General features: G+C 37.7%; 1 protein-coding gene across 1 annotated transcript in view; it reads right to left on the bottom strand.

Moving 5' to 3' along the window:
• Positions 1 to 11,153: 11,153 nt before the first annotated feature.
• Positions 11,154 to 25,214, bottom strand: part of BAIAP2L1 (BAR/IMD domain containing adaptor protein 2 like 1) — a 56,170-nt gene continuing 42,109 nt past the window's right edge. The window contains exons 4-13 of the mRNA XM_072419072.1: positions 21,170 to 21,231; positions 20,016 to 20,087; positions 19,336 to 19,473; positions 17,335 to 17,487; positions 15,549 to 15,716; positions 14,853 to 15,003; positions 13,472 to 13,679; positions 12,037 to 12,108; positions 11,237 to 11,426; positions 11,154 to 11,174 (exon numbers count right to left, since the gene is read on the bottom strand). Of these exons, the coding sequence (XP_072275173.1) occupies positions 11,154 to 11,174; positions 11,237 to 11,426; positions 12,037 to 12,108; positions 13,472 to 13,679; positions 14,853 to 15,003; positions 15,549 to 15,716; positions 17,335 to 17,487; positions 19,336 to 19,473; positions 20,016 to 20,087; positions 21,170 to 21,231 (1,235 nt within the window). The remainder of the gene's footprint in view (positions 11,175 to 11,236; positions 11,427 to 12,036; positions 12,109 to 13,471; positions 13,680 to 14,852; positions 15,004 to 15,548; positions 15,717 to 17,334; positions 17,488 to 19,335; positions 19,474 to 20,015; positions 20,088 to 21,169; positions 21,232 to 25,214) is intronic.

The following is a 25,214-nucleotide window of genomic DNA, read 5'->3' as shown; positions in this document are numbered from 1 at the left end:
TCATTATACTAGATGTCTGATTTATTTAAACTGGTGTCTTGCATTTGGGAAGTGTAACACTGGTGGTACTTGGATGATCTGGAATGGAAATGTGGAGGACTAGATGGCTCCTATCAGCCTGGTATTCACATAGCGGTCCTCTCGCTATGGGAATGGGAATGGGAAAGTAATGTCTGAAGTCCTAATTGGCCATTTGTGCAAAGTGATCATCACAAGGCCAGGAAACTAGCTTTGGCCTTAGGTGGGTTCAGCTGTTGCAGACTGTGTTGACCGGTTTCTTTTTAGTGTCCACGCCATTAGGATCGGAAATGAACATATTGGACATAAAGCTTGTATCCCGAATAATGGATATTAGTCCTGTTGAGTACAGACTGCTACCCCTAAGACTGCAGATACTGATGTTAGCAGATATTGATATCTGAAATTACTTTGGAAGTATAAGAAGTTAAATCCAATTTTTCACTCAGTTTATTTAAATTTTAGTTTAAATTGGCTAAATCTTTTCAAAATGCATTAGAAGAAATGTTTTGCAAAGTCTAATACTGTATGAAGCAGCCACAGACTGCTGCTTTCACCAGAGTGATGGTGAAAATGGTGAAAACTGGTACATTATGTAGAGGTCTGACATGTCTGCTGTAGAGTTCCAATTATTAGAGAACAAGAGCTTTGCTGATTAGACTTCAGGTCTGATTGGGCAGCAGACTTGTCAGACCTCAACAAAAGGTTCACTTCTTCCACCCTGTAGGAATTATCAGATCTCTAAGCAGTGACCACTATGTCCAGACAGTGCAGCAGTCCTTTATTTCACAGCACCCTGGTGGGGGTCTGGCTTTTCTACCCAGAATGTGACTGCTTAGAAATCAGACTACAAGACCTTGCACATCTTTTGTTTTAATCCACCTGTAATGTCTAAATGGAATAAAACCAAAGTTCTGTTTGGTTCTAAAGCAATACAATGGATGAAATACAGTTGCTGGTGTCACTTGTCACCTCCATTATCTTGCAATTCAGCTTCATAATATTCACCCTAAAACCAGAGATTACTGCTATTCATAATATCCAGCTCCTGCATCCCTTTCCTGCTTCTCCAGCCTCGCTGTCTCGTCATAAGGTCCCAGAAGGCCCAATATGCTAGGTCAGCCACAGCTATTACATTATGGAGATATATATGAAACAAATTGTATGTATTTGTATCAATAGGTTGTTTGTGTTGACAGTGAGATGTATATTACAACATAAACATATACAGAAGATAACTTGTATAAATGCAATGGACCAGACCTGTCTGAAGTGGGACAATGCTATGTATATAATTATGTAATTAAGAGCCAGTGGTGTCAGTGTGACATAAACCCAAATACCTTCACAATAAAATAATCAAAGCTTCTTAGATTGTGCTATATTTTTACTACAATTGATTTGTATAAAGTGTAGGTTGGGTATATGCATTTCTTAGTTATATAAATGTATATGATACCTATTATTTCTGCTTTTCTGAAATAACAGGAAATTATATTACTCAGTCTCTAGGTGATAGCCTAAGAGAGAACTGAAATCTGGTACAGAAAATCTGTCACTTTCCCTCTCACTAATATTCCCAACACGGGGTTTTTAATCCCATCATCCAGTGGAGGGATGGGGAAATGAGGGTAAAGGTAATACCGGGTGTTTTTTTGAATTTGTCACTGTAAATTAGTGTGCTAGATGGTGGTCATATAGACATTGTATTGACAACCTACACTTAAAGTCAGACCCAACTAGACTTTAAACATAATAAAAAGGAGACTTGTTGCCCTATTGGTAAGGGCTTCTATAAAGTAGGTGCAGCTCTTTGGGTGGGTAATATGGCAGGCATGTTTATTTACCCCAGGCTGTTGGCGTTGGATCTGATTATATTACCTGTACTGGACACGTGTGATATGTTTGTCTGCCATGCAAGGAATTCATTGCCTGAAAGCGGACAGGCAAACATTCTACATATGTGTCAGTAAATGTCATGAATGATGACTTTTGTTGGAAAGTTTTCTTTTAGAGAAATATAAATGGCAAACGTTTGTTTTGCTTTGCAGTGACATGAAGGTGCATGCAGTATATATGATATTCGTGTACACTGGTCGGGCTGGTTCTGCTACATCACCAGACAAGGTTATACAAAATGCTTTACAGAAGAACTATTTGTGGTTCCCATGACATAAGACTTGGGCTCACATGTTTTTTCTACTTCCCTGTACACTTCTGTTTTGAAACATTTCAGCTGACTGGAGGCAGAGATGTTATTCTGAACCATAGCTGTTATTTGTATGCGGAATTTATTAAACATTGAGCAGCTATTTTTGGTGAGACCTGGAATAGAATAGGTAGCGTTCTTAAGAGATTTTGTTAAACTGGGTAGAACGAAGCTGTAGGTGGGAGCCCCTGTATTGTGAGCCAATTTCTCAGCAAACACCTAAAACACAGCTGGGTGGTTACTGAAAAGTGCTGGGTGGTGCACCCTGATAAAAGGGGCCGGGGAGAGCACAGAATAAAGTGGTAATAGTAGAGAAATATGAAAGCTAATATAGGTGACCTTGTTCTGAAAATACTCATTCTTTGCATTCTCAACCCATGCCTTCAATGTTTTTCACTGACCCATAACAAGCATGCAGCATGTAAAGTTCTTATAATCTTTCTACTTGTTTAGCATCCAATATTCACAAAGCATTGTAGCAGTCAGAGAACAAGTATTAATAAAAAGATTGGTTATGGTGTACAGTAATTCTATCTTTACAGGTTTCCTTTAAAGCCGACCAAAAGGTCACCCCACTACTACTACCTGACCTGTTTTTATAGAATAGATTTCGGAGTGCATGGAACATCCTGGGATCCTGGAGAAGCAGTTCTGCAGCCAGAGCATTGAGTGATATGAATACATTTTCAGTCTGCCTCTTGCACTTGATAATGTCCTGCTATTTATTACTTTTCTTCCCTTTACAGCTTGTGTTAAAATGTCCCTAAACTTAATTCAGCGAGGCTGCTGATTTGTGTTGAGGATCCTTTACCTGGAAGTGACGGGTATAGATTAGCGATCCAGAAACCGAGTAGTACATTGGATACCAGAGCCTTATTGGGGAAATCCATGGATTAGCCTAAAAAAACAAGGTGATGGTGATATTTACAAATACAGAATTGATAATGTTGGTCTGATAAATTAAGGGGTGTATTTATAAATAATTTACTTTAAATTCCACCAAAATATTTGTTTACACTTAAAGCATGTCCTATTGTAACAGCTGTGCACTTTGACAATTAGCCACTAGGTGGCAGACCGAATCACTGTTTTAATAGGAACTGAAAGGAGAAGTGTACAGAGATTTGGACATCTGTCAGCAAATTTCAGGGAATCATTTTTTAAATGGAGTCCTAAGACACTGAGGAAGCTACAAGTTCTGCTGTGTCATGTCAGGGGATCTTTGGTGCAGGAGTGATTGCATTAGAGAATTTAGAATATTTACTGTAAACTAACTTGATATCTACAGAATGGAGTAGTGGATATAACACACACATGGATTTTATTCTCTTTTTATTACCGTAATATTTTTTTTTTTTTGGTAGTTGTTGCTACATTGAAATAATAACATGTATTCCCAAAACTTTTTTTACATTTATCAGACATGCACACAACCTGTTCTGAGGTCTCTAGGGCTTCCAACACTCCAATCATTGGAGTAGATTCCCATCTGCCCAATGGTGACTTTGGTAGCCTCTGTGTAATTTTTTGCTGTGGTAGATTACCTGATACCTGAATGGTGCCTTGACTGATAGGTTGATTGATATACCAGCCTGATAGTTACTTTTGTTTTTTTAAATTCTAGTACCCAACATTACTATCTTTGAGGGACAAAGAGCAGTTGATGGGAAAAGGTACGGCCTCTAGGTATCCTACTGCAACTGCACAAACCAAGGCCAACACGGCACTGCTGGTACCCACTGGTAAAGATGTGCCATTTGCAAACTTCAGCCAGCAAAGCCTCCACAGCCTTCTATGACAAAGCTGTGCAGTGCCACTTGTCCTAACCAGATCTCCAGAATAATGTTGATCAAATGATGTTCCACCGAGCACCAATGCACTGTTCACATTTTTACTGGTTACCCATACACTAAGGGCTCCATTTATGAATGGTTCCCCAGTCATTTCACTTTAGATTCACAATGATCATTTATACAGATAGCATTTCCTATTGTGACAGCTGTGCACTTTTAAGATTGGCCACTAGGTGGCAGAAAGAGACATTGTGTTAATAGTAAAGTGAGAAGAGAGTCTGTCGACGAATTTCAGATGAATTGATGGGAATAATAAATAAATTGAGCCCTAAATATTTCTACAGAGCACCACACAATACTTGTGTAAATGGTATTATTTATTATAAGGTTTGCAACTTACAATCACACTATAGTCCTGTAGGTCAGAAAATGATTTCAGAGGTTCTCTAAGCCCTGAAAACCATTTCAAGGGTTCCTCAAGTATAAAAAGTTTGAGAAAGGCTGCACTAGATAGGAGTAATACCAAGTCGGACTTATCACCTCCGTAAATGTAAGTTTATAGAGCCTTTCCCTCTCATATTCTAAAAGTGAGCTTTTGCTGCAGACATGATAACTCATGGCAGCGGTCATGGACAATAGAACATTTGTGATACCAAGATCAAACAGGATTAGAGAGAGAGATGCAATGGGGTCCATTTATAAATAAGTGATCCTGACACTTACTAAAACATTCACTGGTGAAGAATCAATACCTTATTGAAATACACGGACATGTCAGATTCAGTCCCAAAATCCCTGTAGGGACTCTGAGTGCATAGATTTTAAGGTTCAGTTGTTGGATTCCTATCAACTTTAAAATGCTTCTAACTCCTATTTAAGGCTGGGTCTACAACGCCGTTTTTAAAAACACATGTAAACATTTCTATTGCGTTTATATGCACTTTTATTAGCGTTTTAAAAATTGCTGGAAAAAGCTTATGCCACGTGTTTACGTTTTAAGTGCTCAAAAATGTGGGAAAACGCAGGAAACTGTCCCATTGAAGTCAATGGAAGCGTTTACCTGCTTTAACCCAGCGGTTAAATGTTTTAAACGTTGCAAGCAATGTTTAAGATAAAGCTCATAAACGTGCCTCAAGGAAACGTCTTGGTGTAGAATAGCCCATTGTAATGCATGAGAATTTCAAACATGGGCTTTAAAAGCCTCATGTTAAACGCTGGTGAAAACGTCCGTGTAGACTAAGCCTGTGAAAAAAAGTAACATTTCCAGAATGTACGGCACTCCATCTGCATGTATAGTGCATTGCCATGCCAATAATTGTGAATAGAACATCAATGCATTGTGCTTTTCTGTGCCCTACTGCAAAGCATCATTCCACAACATTGATTACCATTCCTTTATCATGAGGCATTGTGATGAGGAATCTCCAGGAACAAAGTAGTTAGGGGGGTCTCTTCTCACCAACCCCATTGGTATGCAAAGTGCAGGGGGTAATGAACATTAGAGAAAAATACAGCAATTCTACTAAGTAGATGTATGAAAATAAACTTTTTTTTAGATTAAATGGCATTACCTGTGGCAGACCCCTGAGAGAACAGCCTACCGTCAGGGTTTATAATGCTCCATACAGCCTTTTCTGCCCCAGAACACCAGACTTGTGTGCAGCAGAATTCTGACAGCCTTCTGAGGTCAGCATAGACCTGGCAAAAAGTGCAATGTTCTCCCCGGACCGTTTTTAGCTGGGCGCATCTGGCACTTTTCAGTAACCACCTGTTTTTTTTTGGTTGCTGGAAAGTTGGGGCATTATACAAAGCAGATTAAAAAATGGGCAATACAATGTATACTGTTTGAACACAATATAGGGGGGCAGTAGAATACTAAATTGTGTTATTCCTATTTCTGGGGGAAAACACTTGAGGTATCATCAATAAATCACAAGGGATACAGCAGGCACTGCTCCCTGGGAAATACACCCATATAATCATTGACCTCCAGACACACACATAATAGAAACACAGACACAGCCTGCTTTTGTATGAGAATATTTATTATTTCTATAGATCTTACAACCTGGAATATTCCGATTCCATCCAAAGAAATATATATTCTTTTTCTGAAGCCATGGCTGTGTGCATATACATATTTATATTTTACATAAAGGCAATTCACTTTGAACGTAATATTAATCAAAATAACTTAACTGAATGGCTGTCATTGTGGAACACTCGGAAGCATTAAACACAGAGTAAGTATGATACAGAATATAAAGAAAACATTTAAAAAAATATTATTGTTAAAATAAAAAGATCATTACACATTGCATTCAGAGGAGAAATCGTATTCAGCAAATAGCGATAGATGGATATCAAAATATATGTATTGATAAATATTTGTCTTATGAGTAAAATGATCCTGTTTGGCTCATATCACTGAGAAAGTCATATACAAATCATAATAAATGTGAAGACCACAAACAACCGCATGAAAAAAAGCTGCAACCCGTGTGAATAAAGTGATTGCTGATTGGTTGATATGAGTTACTGCACATTATTTTTGGTCTTAATAAATAAGCATTTGCTGGCACCTGTGAACCTAACTTTACGAACCACCAGGATTGCTTACTGGGCCCCTGAAATGAGCCAGTGAACAATTATAGATGTAACAATTTTAGATACTTGTAAGGGAAGTTACCTGAACAAAGCTGTTGCTTTTCCTTTTTGTTGTACTTTCTGTCCAATAATTATTTAGCTGGATACTGCAGGTGACCTCAGAATACTGTACTATGGTGGATAAGAAAAAGCAAACAATGTACATTGGTACACTTTGTACCTAAAAATTAGCTCTGGGTAAATATAAAAAAAGGCAAATTAATGCAGCTCTGTAATAATGAATCCTTAAAGGCAAGCAGTGAAAATACCTGATTTTGGCTTAGTTGTAGCCACTTATTGCCCACACAGTAACACTTAAAGTGGGGCTTTTGAGATTCGGACAGGTGGTTATTGCAGTAAAAGGCAGGTGATGTCCCTTCTGCAATGACTGCTCAAACCTGTCTGATCACCGCCCAGCTGTCAAATATTGCTGAGCTCAGAGTTGGTTGCTGGTTAAACCCAGCAATCCCGGCTTCCCTTGTGCATGGTAGGAATGAACTATCGCATTCTTGAGTAAAATTTACATCATCCCAGGATGGCCAACAATGGTCTTCAGAAAGTAAAGAAGAAAGAGAGATGGCGGCACCCTGTGATAGAATGGATATACGTGAGGGATTGCGGGTTTAGTTCCACTATGTACACACACCAGATAAAAGTAAATGTATCTTGAAAGGCCAATAATCTTACAATTCAAACTGGTATTTACATACAAATTTTGAATTTGATTTAAAATGTACTGTAAATATGACAAAAGAACAAATCAGTTATCTAAATGTTGGCATATGTGGGCACAGACTTCCCCTACACAGCAGATCCATAAAGCCATAACCTCCATGGAAGACACTGCAGGCTTTCATATAAAACAGGAATTTTCTGTGCTAAAATACAGGGGACAGTGGGGACATCCCTATGTATATCTCTGTGGTTCTTATCATTGGCCTCTGCATTGGAAATAATGTTTAATAAAATAATGATGCGGACAAGCGATTCCCCATTGGCTGGATGCCAGCTCTTCTGTGAATGCCTATTCTAACATTTTGCTGATAACTTCCCTTTACATTTAACCAACAGTTCATTTATCTCAGATATCCAACACTGGCCTTCAAAGAAATATAAACTTTATGGATTCTTCTTTTTAATAAAATTGGAGCCAAACATTGCCAATTCATGGATTTTATAGTGGAGACTAATATGACACATGTATAAGTCACCATTCACATGAAGTATCAGCAATTAGAGTTTTATATTTTATAAATTGGTGCAATAATCCAGAATGACTCTTCCAAGTTTGTTTGTTTTTTTGTTTTTTGTTGCCGAAATCAACGCAAAATCAACACAAAAAAAGATGAAACTGTTATTATATTTGCTAGTTGGATTGTAACATGGAGGGAATACCAGTGCAAGTGAATGCAGTATGTTTACTTTATATGGGCTGGTAAGAGCAGCATTTGTGTAGAACACTGTGCTTTAACAGTAAAGACTTCCTACCTAAAGTACATTTACCCATCTCTACCAAATATCTTTCTTCAATTACTTTGTTTACACAACAGCAACCTTCACATTCGTCCTTGATCCCACAACTTATAATATATACTAGCCATATAAAGGACCTATGAGTCACCACATTTTCTTCTTAAGCAGATCTTGCAGCCAAAATGAAAGGTCCGCTATTTAATGATTCCCCTCCTTGGTGAAATTAGGCATGATATATATTTTTAAAGACCTGAAGGGGGAAAAGTTAGATGACAACAACATCTTTCTTCAGGGTAAAGCACTCCCACCTCCAGAATCTTTTTGCATAGAGATTTGGAATGCCCACCATTCTTTGGGATCTTATCAGCAGAAATGACATGCAACTCTTTGTACAAAGTAACTGGAGGAAAGATAATTATAATAATTGTTTTCCCCCAACTGGTCTTTTTTTTGTTTTATTATTTTTAGTCGATAATCAACAAAGGAAGGGTCAGAGCTTCCCCTTGGTTTTTTAACCTTAGGTTTTTTAAATGGCTTCCCACCCATGCATTGTCACATCACCAGTAATTGGGTATTGATCCTGCCCCTGCTTCAGCCATCAGCGGAATACAAAATGCATCCAGTGTCTGGGGGCAAGGAAAAGTAGTTTTGTAAACACCTTGGGGTGGTGTGTAGTTATATATTTCTTTTAAAGGCAAAAACCATTTGCATTGTATTGAGTTTTTTTCACAAAATCAACAAGAAACAATGGTTACAAGTGGTCTTTCCCAATTATAGCTTCATGGGATGAACAGACCAATTTTCCATACATACTGGATCCCTGTCTTAATTTAGAAAATGAGGGTCAAAGTTAAACGTCACTTGTGTCGATGCGTTTCGCCGTCTGGCTTCTTTAGGTGATCGATTGAGACCAAAGGCACTTGTTGACTGATAAGAGCAGGCAGCAGGCTGTTTTTACACTGGCAAGTCCCATTAGCAGATTCCATATCACAATATTTTGCAGAATAACGTGGATCCTATCCTATACTCTCCCTTATTGGGGACACCTGTTCCTAATGAGATGTAATCTCTTATCGGTCAACAAGTAAATTATTGGACCCAGTCAATCCCCTGATAAAGCTGTACGGCGAAACGTGTCAGGCCAAGAAATTTTGACCTTCATTTTCTATATTTAGCCAGGGATCCAATATGTATAGATAATTTGAGTGTTAATCCTATGAAGCTATAATGGGAAAGACCACTTGTAACCATTGTTTATGTTACTTATTGTTGTTTTTGTGAAACCTCACTACAATACAAATGTATTGAAAACAGGCGTTTTCTCTACCTTCCTTTTAATTACACGTTACATAATTGGAGTGGCAAATACTAATACACATCAGGAAGGGTTGCTATTCATACTTAGTGACAACTGGCTGCCCAACCTGTGCCAGTGCCAAATGTAGCAAGAGACTCCCTCATACCTTTAATCTATGAGCAGTGCTAGACTGTGAGTAATGTGAGGATAACTGGATCAGGAGGGCCTTTATAGAGACCATTTCACTGTTCATACCTAAGCAGATCTAAACAATGACAAAAGGTATGTTTCCATGAAGCAATAGGAGCTATTTTTCATTACATGGAAGCTGGCCTTGCAAAAGAAAGTTTATTGTTTGGCACAGAAATATGTTTTTCCAGTGGCATACATGAAGGTAAAGTTTTATTTCTTACAGTTGCTTATTTGAAAGCACCTGATTCATTTCCATTAGATCAGAGTTTATTTTATCATTGTTAATATTTAACAAATCAATTAGAGATCAAAATCCTTTACATAGCAGTATCCACTGTGCAACCAGCATACACTACGTATACTGAGGATCCCAGTCTTGTTTATCTAACAACTAAGATATGGAAATAAGCTGCAAACTTTGAGTCAAAGTTCATGGAAAGGGATCATTCCACCTCATCACTACCAATATGTCACGGACTGAAACCCAACATGTTACTTAACATACGTGAATATTTATCAATAGCTTCCTTTTACTTTGACCTCCTTAGGGAGCCAACAATTCAATAAGTGAATGTCTTAATATTTTCACACATTTTCCCCTTGCAGCATTGTTGATGTCAAAATCTGAGAAGGCTTACTCTTTATGTTGCCACACTACATGGTGATCAGATGCCTTGTTAATCAGCTTTTTTAAATTTGAATATGTTCATTTTAGTTAATCTTCCCATATAATCTTCCATATAACTAATGAATTAGGTTGCCCTGTACGGTCTCTAGTTCTATATCCTATGAACTGTATATTCAAGAGGTCTTACCAAACCTTCAATTAGGGACAAGATTACATCTCCCTCTTCTATAGTGTCTTTAATACAACAGTTATAACAGAGGTTACCAGTATCCAGTTAAAGATATTCACTCTCTCTAACACTTATTTCCAGCAGGGAACATGCTAGGGACTGAAGTTTGCAAACTTAGTGGGATGGGTCTCACTGTGGACTGAATTTATTGGCTTGACTTGTCCCCTTGTCGATATAATAATCATTGAGAAAATTAGTATTTTTTTCATAGTAGGATGTGCTGCCATAAATAATAAAACTGTAATGTAATTGTAACATTTTTGGATTCATGCAGAATGCTGTGAAGGTACACTTTACACTGTACAGAGTAAGCAGCATCTGTCTGTATTTGTGCTGATAGATTTCCTTTCTCTCTTTGACAATTACCAGGGCAGAAGGTGACGTGAAACACAATAGTTTCAGTTGTGAACAGAACAAAACTTGAGAATCTTCCACCTGTTCTCATTTTACAAATGTTTCCCCTCACTTACTGTTGCATTTTCCTAAAAGGCCTCACATAGCAAGAAATAAACAGCCGGGGGATTTATCCCTTTTCTACACTATTCCTAAACTAAAAATACTTTAATCTCAAGCCATTGATTTCAGCTATTGCTATAAAAAATCTTTTTGCAGTCTAAGTAAGGGCATTTCTGAAGCAGTATAATTGTGTTTAGAACGTTTTATCACCACTACTCCAACCCCACAACATTCTACAGGAAACAATATAATGCAGCTGTTATCAGAACCAGACCCAGTCCCAATGGATACTTACAGGAGATTCATTACTAAAGATGGGGGCAGATTCTTTGGCAAAAGATGGAGTGAAGGAGGCCAGATCACGGTCACTTGAGCTGCTGAGTGAAGATGAATCTAAGTAGTCTGGTTCAGGAAGAACCATGCTATTCTTCTCAATAAGGTTGGCAGAGCTGAGACTTCTTACTGGGGCAGGGCTGGGGTTCATGCTGGGGGAAGAATATAGAGAATGGTTAGCAGAGAAAAAGTAAGCCAGACGCTGTGAATCTGGCATCCCTACATACCACTGTTTGTATATCAAAGCTTTGCATAAAGCAGACTGGAATTGCATAGTCATCATAAAGGCAGTGTGCCAGATGCTTGTTTTCCCATACAAAACAGTCACAGACTTTTGGCAACATGCCATAGCCTGCAGGGAGGCAAGTTTTAGGTGCGGCAATAAAGCTTGTCCTAATATCACACCCATACACACAGTTGCTGCCTAGCATAATGTTTGTGGTTGTGTAAAACATGGCAGGGTGTACCAATATAATGCAAAGATTGTTTGTGTTTGGTCACTAAGCAGACAATATTCTGCATTAGATGATCAACAATGTATTTGAAAAGTCAAAAACTTGTAAAATGAAACAAAAATCTGCAAAGTGTGTAATTTCATACCATTTAGCTTGTTCTTATATTGCCCAACTGTGTGAAAAAAAACACGAAAAGCTGATTGGTTGGCGTTACTAAACACCACACAATACACTTTTTATTTATTTATTTTTTAAATAAAACCTTTTTGGAGGAATAATTAAAGGTTTTTGCTATTTTAAACTATACCTTGGCAACTGCAATGTTTCCCTTCCATTCTCTTCCAATGGCCTGGTATACGATGATGGGAACCAGCCTTTACTGCAAACAGAAAGAAAAAAATTAGGGGTAAAATAGCAGTATTTCAGCATACTTAAAGTAGCACATATTGCCCAAAGCAAAAAATATCATACACCAGCAGACTATAAGATAATTTTTTTTTTATAAAGTAGAACTTCATCTGAAGATGAAAGCCTACACCTCTAAACAAAAACTACACTAGGAGCTCATATGCTGATTTAACTTCAGTTTAAGTTTACTTCAGTTTAAGTTTACATTGTATCAGCCATTAAAAGAAAGAAAAAAGTGACCTTTCCCCTCTCCCCTTTGTTGTCTTAACAGGTGAAAGTTATTATGTTAATAACAAGATAAACTCTTCTATATTATGGATTTTAAAATGAAAATATGGTAAAAATGCAGCAAAAGGAATAGTGACAACTTAAAAGCAAAAACCTTTAATGGAATGATGATTTAATCCTTAGTAAAAATCCACCTCTAAAAAGGTATTTTTAATTTTTAGAAACACTCATATACCGTATAGTAAAAATCTAATAATCCAAACCAGATTTTTTAGTGGTCGATTTATTTTCCAATTTTCTCTGCAGTCTGAAAGATGGCCACAAGATGGTGCTGTGTGATGCTTTCGGAGGCTACATTTCTCAGCCTGATTTACTCATGAAATATGAAGTATTCTTGTACAAGAAAAGCTGTGCTGCAACAAATGCATAGCCTGTCATTGCTAACCTCTACTAAAAAAATATAGGCTTGGCTTTTCTGTTAGTATTCTGTTTGCATAATGGGTCACCAGCCTATAAAAAGTATGCAAATCAGACTCTCTGACTACATGTTGCAGAATTGTTTAGGATCATAATATTAGAATATACTGAAGCCAATAAAAGATAATAGCATCCAAGCTACCAGACTTTTCAGAAGGTGGGAACGGCAGTAAAAACTTAAAGTTTATTGAAATCCAGCCAACTCCAGCCATTTTTAACTTTGAATAGAGAAGGGAAGAATTAAAATGTTTTGCTGAATTTTTTTTAATTTGTAAACTAATTGGGGAAATTTTTACCTACTTCCTGCCCATGTGACTGCACAGAAAAGAGAGGTGCAGTCATCACAAGAACTAAAGGGATAACATTCACAGATGTGTTCTAACCAATCCTCGCTCTCTCTCTCTCGTCTCCATCCTTGTCCAAGGCGTGATTATTGCTATTTGAAAACTCTTCCTGTCATTTCTGGCTATAGTTACAGCAAATGTCTCCAACAGGGACACAGACAGCAAAAACAATCTGAATGAGTTTCTAACTTTTCCCAACAAAATAAAACTTTTTAAAAGGAGATTGGCTGAAAGTTTGGTTTTGGTAAAAGCTGATGCAGTTTACAGGCAGCTTTGGTGACGTACTGTTTAGTTGTGTCATGTTCTCCATACAGCCAGCCATCCTTCTCTTCTGGGATAAGCAGAGTAATGATGTCCCCTTGTTGAAAGCTTAGTAAAGTCTTGTTGTTTCCAGTGTGAGGAAAGATAGTCCTGACTTTTGTCCTCTTCATTATGTTTAGCCCTGTGGCTACAGACAAAGATCGTGGCAAGCTGCTCTCCTCATTGTTTTCACCTGTAGGAAATAAAGGAAAGGGGTGACTAGGACACATGACTGGGTGCTGCAGCACTGGTAAAGGTAAACCTTCACTCGCATATTTATTTGTTCTAGGTTTGTATATGTTTAATTATAGGTTTTTTATTTTCTAACGCAGGCTTTAAAAATAAATAAAATGAAATGTTTAAACTGTAGTTCTGCACTGTACAACACAGTGTAGTTTCTGTAATTAGCCCCAACTGAACCCTAATTTCCAGGGACAGTCAATTAAAGCAACAAATCATGTCTTCTGATTTGTACTTGTCTTCCAATAATCTTTAGGTTCAGCATGTTATTGCTGTTACCTGTTTCCAAAAATGATGTATGACTGGCCATTGAACTGTTCCTTAAATTTTAATATTTTTGAAAATATCACCCAGAACATGTTCCATCTTTCCTTTAGTTGTTCTGGGTTTTTGAGTAGGAAAATACTGAAAACATGGTAAAATGATGACTAGGCTGGGGAAATTAATGTATTTCTTTCATTGCAAGTTTCTTTCAGTCCCTATATATCACAGATTATGTTTTTACTAGTTTTCCTTGATTTTCTCCAAACTACATGAAAATTATTTGAAAGAAATGTATTATGAGTTCAATAACCTTGGTAAAGTTGTAGGTGTAGCTGCACAAGGTCTGTGTGACAACATTCCATGCTAAACACAATAAATGTTAATTTTTGCACTGGCCTGTTTTGCCTTTTATATATTAAAATCAGGGTTTTTTTTTAATGCATAAGTGCTCTAATGCTTTTTGCCTCCCCCTGACCCAAGGACCTATGTGTATTTCTTGGCCATGGTCTGCTACAATGCTTACATCCTGTGGTAATATTTTTACAGTGCAGGTAATGAATATTGACCCCTTTGGGGACATCTCCAGAGGGGGATGGTGTCTGTAATATAGAAGTCTATGGGCATGCACAGTCTGTACACTGACTTCCCTGTTATGTAATTATTGTAGAGGGTCCTGACATGGAAAGACATACATCCAGGACAGGGGTGGAGGTATAAGTGTACTTTGTCTGAAAGTGCACTTATAAGTAATGTTCATAATCTGTAATCAATATGCTGCTGTATATAGTGGTATGTACCATTAGATGTTTTAATTGTTACCCCCCTATTTCCATCTGCCTACCTGCACTCCGTTCTTTCATACCTTGTGATGATTTTAATCTGTCATATGTTGGCTTCTGGATAACTGCAGGATTGTTGAACATATCCACTAGGGGACTAGGCTGTGGCCGGGTAGAGGGTGCTGGAGGCATCCGTAGTGTGTTCCTGGAGATGGTATCATTGTCCGCAGGCATCTAAAACATCAATAAATCAGTAAAATTCATTATCATATTGTTCAGATGGGTAAAGACCGACTCTGTTGTGGGTCCAGGGGGTTCTTTTGAGTATCTGAGTGGCTATTTTCCCTTCTCTTGGCCATGTTTTATTATAAGAAATCATATTGATTACTATTGTTTGTCCCAGTGATATTTAGAATATTTTAATATTGATGATATCTTTGGATTGTTTTGGGTATTTTAAATGATACTCTGGGGTAAGACATACAGGTAATATTGATAGCTTCTATATAGAGGTCTTATATCAACTACATAATAAATGTAGTGCTGTCAGAAAAGATTTGGCTTGGAATGAGTATTTTATCATCAAGGCAATATCTTTAATAAACCTGACACATAAAACAAACAACAAAGTAATTTACTATTACAATCTGGGAGATGCAAGTGCTTAAGATCATTTGGGACGCCATGCTGTGTGCCAGACAGGAAGTAGCCAATGACTCTATTATTGTGAAAAGATCTCCCCACCAGCGGCAGACTGGTGCCATGTTCCAGGGTCTTACCAATGCTCTCTTGTCCATTAGTGGAGATGGTTCCGGTGTACCAGATATAGGAGTGGTTCCAGGAGTCTTTAGATCTTGTATCATATTATTTATATTGTCGGGCACATGTGAGACATCAGTGCATGTTTCTTGCCACTTGGGTATTTTGGCGGTGAGCAATTCAGAACTCTGCCATGAAATAAATGGTTGGATAAAAATGTTTTAATTACTGCAGTATCTGTAAGTTAAAAGTCATCATCTTCAAATCTTCAGGACTGACAAACAATGGGGCAAAAATACCTCTGACTCATGGCAACCAAATAAAATGTATGGCTCTATGTAAAGAAAATTCCTGGTTCGTTTTGCTTTAGTGCCGTGAACAATCTTCCAACCTTTTAAATTGATTTAAGTTGGTATGACAAGAAAAGGCAATGTGGTAAAGCAGGACAAAACCCAAGATACTCACCTGTCCCTGTTCCCTTGCAAGGCGCCATCATCCTTTTTTTCTTTTATTCCTGTAGACCAGGGCCAGCAAACTCCGTCCGTTAGGCCAGAAACGGCCTAGCTAGTAGTCCGTTCCGGCCTAACTAGTAGTCCGTTCCGGCCTAACTAGTAGTCCGTTCCGGCCTAACACCTCCCTATTTATTTAATGTTGGATCCGGCCTAATCCTGCTACTGCCGGTAGCCGCCAATGTCCTGCACTCTCCATTTTGCTGTGATCGGCTTTCTTCGCCTCCTTCAGGTTCTCTCCTCCCATGCTGGGCACCGCCTCCACCACCACAACAAGGGAGGCGCATCATGCCCATTGTGCTGCACATTATCACTTCTCTGCACAGCGGCGCAGAAGCTCTTATGACGCCCCAGGGAATCCTGGACTGACGTTTGCATTAAGCACACACCCCCCACGGAGCGTGCCTGCTTCAATGCAGTGACTTCAGCCCCCAGTGTGCTCACAGATACCCAGGACCGGATGCAGGACTCGTTCTCCAGGACTTTGCAGCTGCCTGTGGGTTGGACTATGTGGATTTAGTAGTGTGCGCATAAAGAACACTTTGGTAAGGAGAGGGTTAATGTAAAGGTTAACTGTAAGAACAAAGGTATTGAAAAAAAAAAAGAGTATCTAAGTATAGTCTGATCCAACCTTGATGTCCTCTGTTCCAGCTTTGATAAGTTCTTTAATATATTTATTGAGTTATTAGTAAATAATTAGAAAATAATACATTTCCAAACTTCTGCTGCCGGGGTAAGAGGACATTCCCTCTCCCCCCGTATGCATTGCGGAGGAGAGGGATTTCCTTTCAGGGGGGTTCCTGGTGCGGGGCGGAGCCATCAGTGCGGGACTCGAGAGAGAGTCCGGCCTACTGTGCCTTCTTCACCTCCTGAAATGGCCTAGTAGCCAAAAAAGTTTGCTGACCCCTGCTGTGGACAATCTTTAGATCAGGCTCACAGAAGCTAGGAGGGATTATTGCAGAAGGGACATCACCTCTCTTTTTCTGTAAAAATGACCCCCTTGATGGGGATTCTTAAAAGTGGAACTTTAGTTACATATTAAAAGAAAAATGCCTAAATGATTCTACTGTCTTGTGGATTTTACGTTTAAAGTGATATGGACTGATCACAAAAGTATTTTTCAGAGGGCTGTCAGTAACTCATGTACAAGAGCACAAGACAGAGGACTATATTGTTTAGACATTTCTTAACATTCTGATATTTAGTAATCATATTCATACTATTACTAATACATGTAGTGCAGGCTGTGCAGATAACAATAAGATAGTTTTCATGTGTTTTAAATATGAAATCCCACCTGTACGTGGTAATAATTGAGATAATTTGCAAAGTTACAGTGTCTGTCCACGAGGAAGCAAAAACGTCTCTTTTCTTCCAGCAGTGCCTCCCTGCAGCCCTCAGCTATGAATTTTTGGATATCATTCTGTCGGGAAGTGATGGTCTCGATGTACTACAAATACAAGAAAGAAAAAGGCTTTATTGTTCTGCAGTATATCATACACACATTTAAAATAGGCATATTAGAATAAACATCTATGTTCCACAAACACCAAGCAATAAGGTTAAAATTATTAAGGCAAAAAAATGCACTTTACCTTAAGATATAAATTTATCGGAGGACATTCGGATACATTTTTTAGGAGTAGACAACACTAGTGCTTTGTATTCAACATTAATTTGTGTTAACTATACTCCTTTAATAAAGGAAAGTTTTAAAACTTTGACACCCTTAATACGGTGACGACCTACTACGAATTCAAACATCAGCAACATTCTTTACGCCACAAAGAACATCTACAAAGTGAGTACACAAAAGAGCAATAACCATGGCAATAAAACATATACAACTCAATAAATAAAAATCCAGCTCCAGCAAGCTTACATTGTAGCAAGAGAAACAAAGGAAGCCATATGTAAGAGCAACATGGCTGGACAACCTGTGTTGCAGACAAACAACGTTGAAGAGTGAAAGAAGTGTAAGTGATGGGACAGAGATGTTAGTAAAGCATACACATTTCTGACACAAAGAATTTGAAGGGTTTATTTTACGACTTTGATGGTTAGTTGGTTGGAATGTGATGTCAGCATGGTTACATGACTGGAAGAGATACATGGATAAGCAGCAGCCAAATGCACTTGATTAGTTTATCATCAGTGAAGGTAATCGTCTCTATAAAAGCAGAAGTTTTGGAAGTTTGCTGGTCTGAAACATTTAAATGTGCATTAGCACAATTCCAAAGAGGAAAAACATAAACAATGATCTTAGAGAAGCAATTGTTGCTGCCTATTAATCTGGGAGGGGTTAAAAGGTCATTGCAAAACAATTCCAAACAATTAATGTACAAGTTCATCATTTTTTACAGTGGGAAAGATGATTACGCACAAGTTAAAAACATTCAAAACAGTTAAATCGTCCCAGGAGTGGACGTCACACCATGCATTGCTCAGAGAAATTGCAAAAAGCTCAAGAGCTAACATCTCAGACTCTACGGGCTTCAGTTAGCATGTTAAATGTTAAAGTTCATGACAGTACAATAACCAAAAGACTGAACAAGTATAGCACCGCATTTGGCAAAAACTAAACACTGCATGCCAGCACAAAAAACTCATATCAAATGTCAAGCATTGTGGTGGACAGGTAAAGATTTGAGTTTTTTTTACTACAGAAGCTGGGCATCTTGCAGTTATTGAATTGATCTCCTCTGTAAACTAGAATATTCTAGTAGAGTTGAATGTAAGGCCAGCTGTGTGACAGCTAAAACCTAGCCGAAATTGTGTCCTCCAACAGGACAATGATCCCTAGCACACCAGCAAATCTTCAACAGAATGGCTTAAAATAAGATATTCAAACTGTTGCAATGCCCCACAAATGATCGAAATGCTGTGGTAGGACCTTAAGAGAGCTGTTCATAAATGAATATCTGCAAACCTCAATAATTGAAATATTGTAAAGAGGAGTGAGCTCAAAATCCTCCACAACAACACAAGAGACTGATACGTCATACAGAACATGATTACTTTAAAGTATTGCTGCTACAAGCCAGAGAATCATTGGCTGTACTTAGTTTTTCACACACGGCTTCTCAATTTTGGGTTCATTTTTGGTAAATAACAAAGTTGAATCTTTTGTGTGGTGTTTTACACTGGAGATTAGATTTAAATAGTCCTTGTTAAGGACCAGATGCTTTAGATAAATCCTGATGCATAAACCCTTTTAAAGAGTTAAAGGAGAGTGTACCTCTTTTTTCACACGACTATTGCGTTTATATTACATTATAATTTAGTTTAACATACAAACCTCTGTTTCTTTCACGTCATACTTGGCAGCATTCCTGGCCCCTTGGCTTTTTCTCCTCAATTTCTTTAGATCGGATTGTGATTTTTCAAGAGAATCAATTTTATGTTTGTGTTCTGTCTGGAACTTCTTTAGTGTGGCCTGGAAGCAAAGGAGAAAATGCGATTCAATATACTGTAAACACCACTACAGAATTCTTTCAGTGTTTATTAAGACCTAAAGTTTTGCATTTATTTATCAGGATAACAGTCTACTGGGTGCAACATGGCATAACAGAACCAGAACACTCAAAAGGATTACCAAAAAAGTTATTTTAGCTGCATGCAGAAGCTTAGAGCAGGAAGCTTCTCTATGGGCTATTTAAGAAGTTTTTTTTAAAGGTATCTCCACCAAAAGCTGTAAAACCAGTTTTGGGTGCAGTGCTAGTTAGAACATGGCCACATGACATGGCTCAAATATACATATATATATCCTTGTTTTTCAGCAAATTTTTCAAAGAGAAATTACATAACCCACCTTAGTGTACAAAGAAACAAAACCACAATGTATACAAATAGCTGGACACCATGAACGATAACAGAGGGCAGTTTACCTATACAGTACTATTTAGAAGGGATAAAAGACAAAGACAACACGTTCGTGCAGCTCACGTTTTCAAATCCAACCATAAACCATGTACTCACATTCATATATTTGATATCTTGCTCTGTTTTCTTCTCCAGTTCTCCAATTATTTCTCTGTGGAATTTTCGGAACTGAGGAAAAAATTAAATATCAGAAAAAATATTTCAAAATTAAGTCACCGGAGTGATAAAGCAGTCACAAATATTCTGTCATTTTTTTGCCCCTATTTTGTCCCTTTTTCTTGAGCTAACTATAGAGTTTAGACAAAAACTAATGAGCAAACTACACAATGGAATGAGAGCCAGAGATTAGGATATGGTTGGCAGGAATAATATTTTTACAAATGATAAAACAAGTTTATAAAAATTGGAATAGGTTTCATTCATGGATTTTCATTCATTCACTCCATGATCTACCAACAATGAACTTGTCACAACCATGTTGTAATGGCATACATTCTGATTGGTATTAAAAAGGATATTTATATAATTTGTTTGATGAAATTGGGGTAAATAATCTCACAGTGGCTCGGAGGCAAGTGCTCAGGCCTTTGCAGCACTGGGTCCCAGGTTCAAATCTCGGCCAGGACACTGTCTGCATGGAGTTTGCAGGTACTCCCTGTGTTTGCGTGGGTTTCCTCCAGGTACCCTGGTATCCTCCCACATCCCAAAAACATGCAGTTAGGTTAATTGGCTACCCCCAAAGTTAACCTCAGACTGTATTAAAAAGACATGACTTTGGTAGGGACATTAGGTTGTGAGCCCCTTTGAAGAACAGCTAGTGACATGACTATGGACTTTGTACAGCGCTGCATAATATGATGGCGCTAAATAAATACTGTGTAATAATATTACTATATAATATTCATATATATATATATATATATATATATATATATATATATATATATATATTTATTTATACACACATATACACACACACACATTTTATTACGCTATTGTACATTAAAATCAATATTATGGTTTTAATCATCCTGATTTTCAATTTATTTTACATTACATGTAAATCTGCTGTCGTATATTCAGGGCATTACATTGTTGACACATTCTGTTAGGAATACTATCTGTTTGTTGGCATATTCAGTCTAACAGGTTTGTTTTGTATCGTTTTTTTGGATTACAAAATGAATATATTATTATGCTATTGAAGTTCATTTAAAAAAAAAAAATACATTAATTCAAAAAACACATACGTTCTCCTCTAAGCTGTCATTGAGCTTCTTGTGCACAGTGGAGATTTCCCGTAGGACAATACCTGTGAGTAGAAAATAAAACATGAGCAATTCCTGAAATTAAATCAATAAAACTATACTATTGATCTATTATTATCAGGCAGAGATCACAGAATAACCATTATACCATACACAATGTCTTTTGATTGTTCTGCCTGTTCTCTTTGGGAAATTCCACATAGCTCATATTTCAATGAGGTCTGTTGCTATCTCTAATTATTGTAAACAGCCAGTTAGTTTCTGCAGTACGCCAACTGTAAACTGTACAGCAAAAGTACTACTTAAGAACAAATGACATTACAGCAGGAAATGCCTATACTGTATATACGTACATATTATTGTCTAAACACGGAGTAATAGCACCATGAAGCATATTACATTTAAATTTTCTCTATTTAAGGCTAAAGTTTAATTTGCTAATATTTTTCCCTGAACATCGCCTGGGGAAAGGGTTATATGCTACTGTATGTAGCAGAATGGAGCTAGTGCAACTGTGCAAGACTGAAGGAAAGGCTGTGCTTTGGTCCAATTACCCTTCATCTTTAAAAAGATGAGTGTCAGCTTTAATAAATATATAACTTAAAGAGCAATGGGGTCTGCAGTGTTTTTAGACTTATTTTGAAATGAATGACTGGGCAAAAAGTTTTAGTTCTGGATAAAGAGTCGAAGAATTACAACTCAGGGTTTTACTGCTGCATGGAGGTTCTGGAGATATCCTCTCAAAGAATGCCCAAAGGACAATGGTTTTACCAGACATAATAAAAAAGACACAACACACGTGGAACAAATAAAGAATGTTATGTAATATAATATCTACAACTTTGGACAGTACTACAACCAAAACATTATTTGTAAAGAAATATATTTGTTCTAATCAATTTGTTGTTGCAAGAGAAATATAGGAAAATGAAAGATGATACCTCCTAATATTCATGGACTGCAACGCAGTATAACCTTTAGACTAATGGGCATCAGTAAGAAGAAAGCAATATTTAATAAAAGAGGAAATAGTTTATGTTACCCTGTGAAGAATGACTTCAGCCATTAAGGTCATATAAAGTTACCACTTGTGGAGCTCCCCCTCACACATTATCCCATTTTTGCATATTTTAGAGAATAAAAAATCATTTTAATTAGGGTTTACATAGATTTTATAAAGGCAGATCATGTAATAAATGCTTTTAGCACATAAGTGTAAACAAGAGACTAAATTGTTCCCTTTCTTGCTGCTCCATTGCAGAGGATTGGCCGGCTGAAGTCTGCAGTGCAATCTAAACTTCTTGGAGTGCAAAACCCCATGGTCCTCTGCAGCTCCTACTAGTTCCTTTACAAGACGAGAGAGAGAAAATAATGACAGCTGTGGTAGATGCATTCTTTGATGGGATATCTTCAGAACCTCCAGAAGTGTCCATTTACTGGCAAAGGTACAGTATAAGGGACACTGATAGAAGGATAAGTATTGAACCTCTTAACAGGTATGAGCTTTCCTTAACAAAAGTTGAGCTTTCAAAATCTTTACTAATCTTTACTAACAAAGCTTTACTGCAGAAAAGGACAGGTGATGTCCGTCCAAATAAGATGGCCAAGATCAAAACAAGAAAGGGAAGTAGAAGGAAGATGGTAGCGCTCAGGACGGAACAAGGACAGTTGAGTGTATTTTAAAAATTGCAAAGGTTATTTAATTACATATAGGCTCTGCCTGATTGCAAATTCTTGAAAAAGGGGTTTGGTTTTGCTTTAAAGAATTGTAGGTTCTCATCTCAGCACAACACTAAACATTTTACACATCTGTAAATATGCATCATGTTCCCACTCAATCATATCACACTCTGAAAAGCAGTTATTTGGATAATCAGGATTTATTTGAACCTTAATCTGTCGGGTTGATACCAAATTACCATGACAGGTCATGTCAGGCCAAGGATTGGAACATTACAATTAAGCATTTTGTAATAATTGTTCCTGGGAAATGTATGTTCTATAAAGTCACATACACCTAAAGAGTCCCATTTATAGGTTAATCTACTTTTATTACCCATTTATTGGTATAATCACCAATAATCTTCACACATATTTATATATTGCATACACTTATTATATCGGCCTGTTATCAAGAAAAAACAAACTGACTTTAGACTGCTCTGTATAAAGAAAGTGTGATCTGCATACCATTTGCAGACTGCATGCAATTTCCGTTTATTTTTATTTGTTCTTTTACCTCACATGATAAAAGGGAAAGGTGTGACCTTGCCGCGTGGAAAGATCAGGAAGCAAAGCTGCTCATACTTGCTCAGCTGCTTCTTGAATTGTTTACCCTATTATGTATTTTTCCATTGCAATTCAATGTAAGATGAATATTTAAGAGGCTCCTGGCATGTGTACAGGCACTGCCACAATATGACATCAGTTGTTTGTTAAGACTAGTCCAGCAAGTATGTAAACAGGGTTGAACGGTGAATGGTGTCGCCCCTAATATTGAGACCCTTAGCTTTGGGACTTGGGCTTGTTTCCTGGATAGGAAATAGAGCAGCCAGTGTGGCCCCTTTTTCTATCCGTAAACAATTCTCTGTAACCTGGGGTGCCAAAAATAAAAATGGGGGGGCAGTTTGTAGACCCTTTTCCTCTGAAAAAAAAAAAAAAAATAGACCATCACCTGCCCTCAACAATGGCAAGGGCCATCGTTCAAGGAAAGAACCTCATCCCCACAATGTAGCCTGGTGTTGTGGGAGGTCTGTGGATAGGGAGCTTATTTGGATTCTGAAAGCCCCCTTTACTAAAGGATCCATCAACAAATGATCACCCATTTATAAGGAGTAGTTTGCATTCTCATTGCCTGGAAGTCAACTATACAGTGCAACTATTGCAAGAAATCTATAACTCTATAACAAAAACAAGTCCCCAAATGAGGAATTCAAGTTGTTTTGGAGGGGGTGATTGTGGAATCAGGGGGATTTTGCACACTTGTCTGGTACCAGTACACATCAGACGGATCGGTAAAAAGATCACATGACTAATGTACAATTCAATTCATAATGTCCATGTATAAGATCTGCCCTTTGCTCACCAGGATAAAAGATCCATCACCAAATGATCACCCATTTATAAGGAGTAGTCATGCCTTGCCTGGAAGTCAACTTCTTGCCTGGAAGTCAAGTCAAGTCAACTTCTTGCCTGGAAGTCAACTTTTGCAAGAAATCTAAAACTCTTGCATTGCTAATACTAGGCTTAGTAAATAGCTAACTAATCAATTTTTTACCTAAATTACCAACTGGAGTAGATTATATATTTTTACAACTGCAGCATTTTCTACATGTAGGCAATGATTTCATCCTCACAGAAGCTACAAACACATAAACACAAACTATACATATGTCCAGTACAATAAAAGTTAAAGATCTGTGGGTAGGAATCTTATTTGGAATCTGAAAGCCCTGTTTAAAAGGGGAGCCCCAGATTTCCACCTCCTCACCCTGGGGATTGAGTACAGGGGCAACCATATATTAAAAACTTTTTTTTTCTTTTAATACCTACCTCTGCAGGGTGCAGCAAAGTGTAAATGTGCTCACAATGATGCATCCATCCAGCGATGAGATCTGCTCCAGCAGCACTGGCTGTTCTTTTCACTCTGACAGAACTGGGCTCTGAGCTGCTGTTTTTTGTGATTGGATGAATGGCAGTCTCTATTTAAGTCTTTGGAGGCGGCAAACAGCCCTGCAATGAGCCTCCAAAATTGTGCAGCAACTCTGCCACCTGTCAAATAAAAGAACATGAATGTAAACTGTTTTTGCAAGCGATTTTGAGTGGTAAAAACAGCTAAAAACCACTTGCAAGAACCGTTAGTCTGAACATAGTCGAACAGTTCATACATAAAGTTTGCAAATTCACTAACACCTAGCCCTGTCTTGAGTCTATGTTCTTTTTTTCTTTTAGATTAAATGATCAATACACTGCTTAGAATTGCCTCCCTGGACAGTGAAATAAACAAACATACAATTCACAGAAAAGC

Source organism: Pyxicephalus adspersus, chromosome 7 (genome assembly GCF_032062135.1).
Source record: "Pyxicephalus adspersus chromosome 7, UCB_Pads_2.0, whole genome shotgun sequence".
NCBI classification, from domain to species: Eukaryota; Metazoa; Chordata; class Amphibia; order Anura; family Pyxicephalidae; genus Pyxicephalus; species Pyxicephalus adspersus.
Note: the sequence above shows the minus strand (reverse complement) of the source record. Positions and strands in the feature narration are given on the sequence as shown.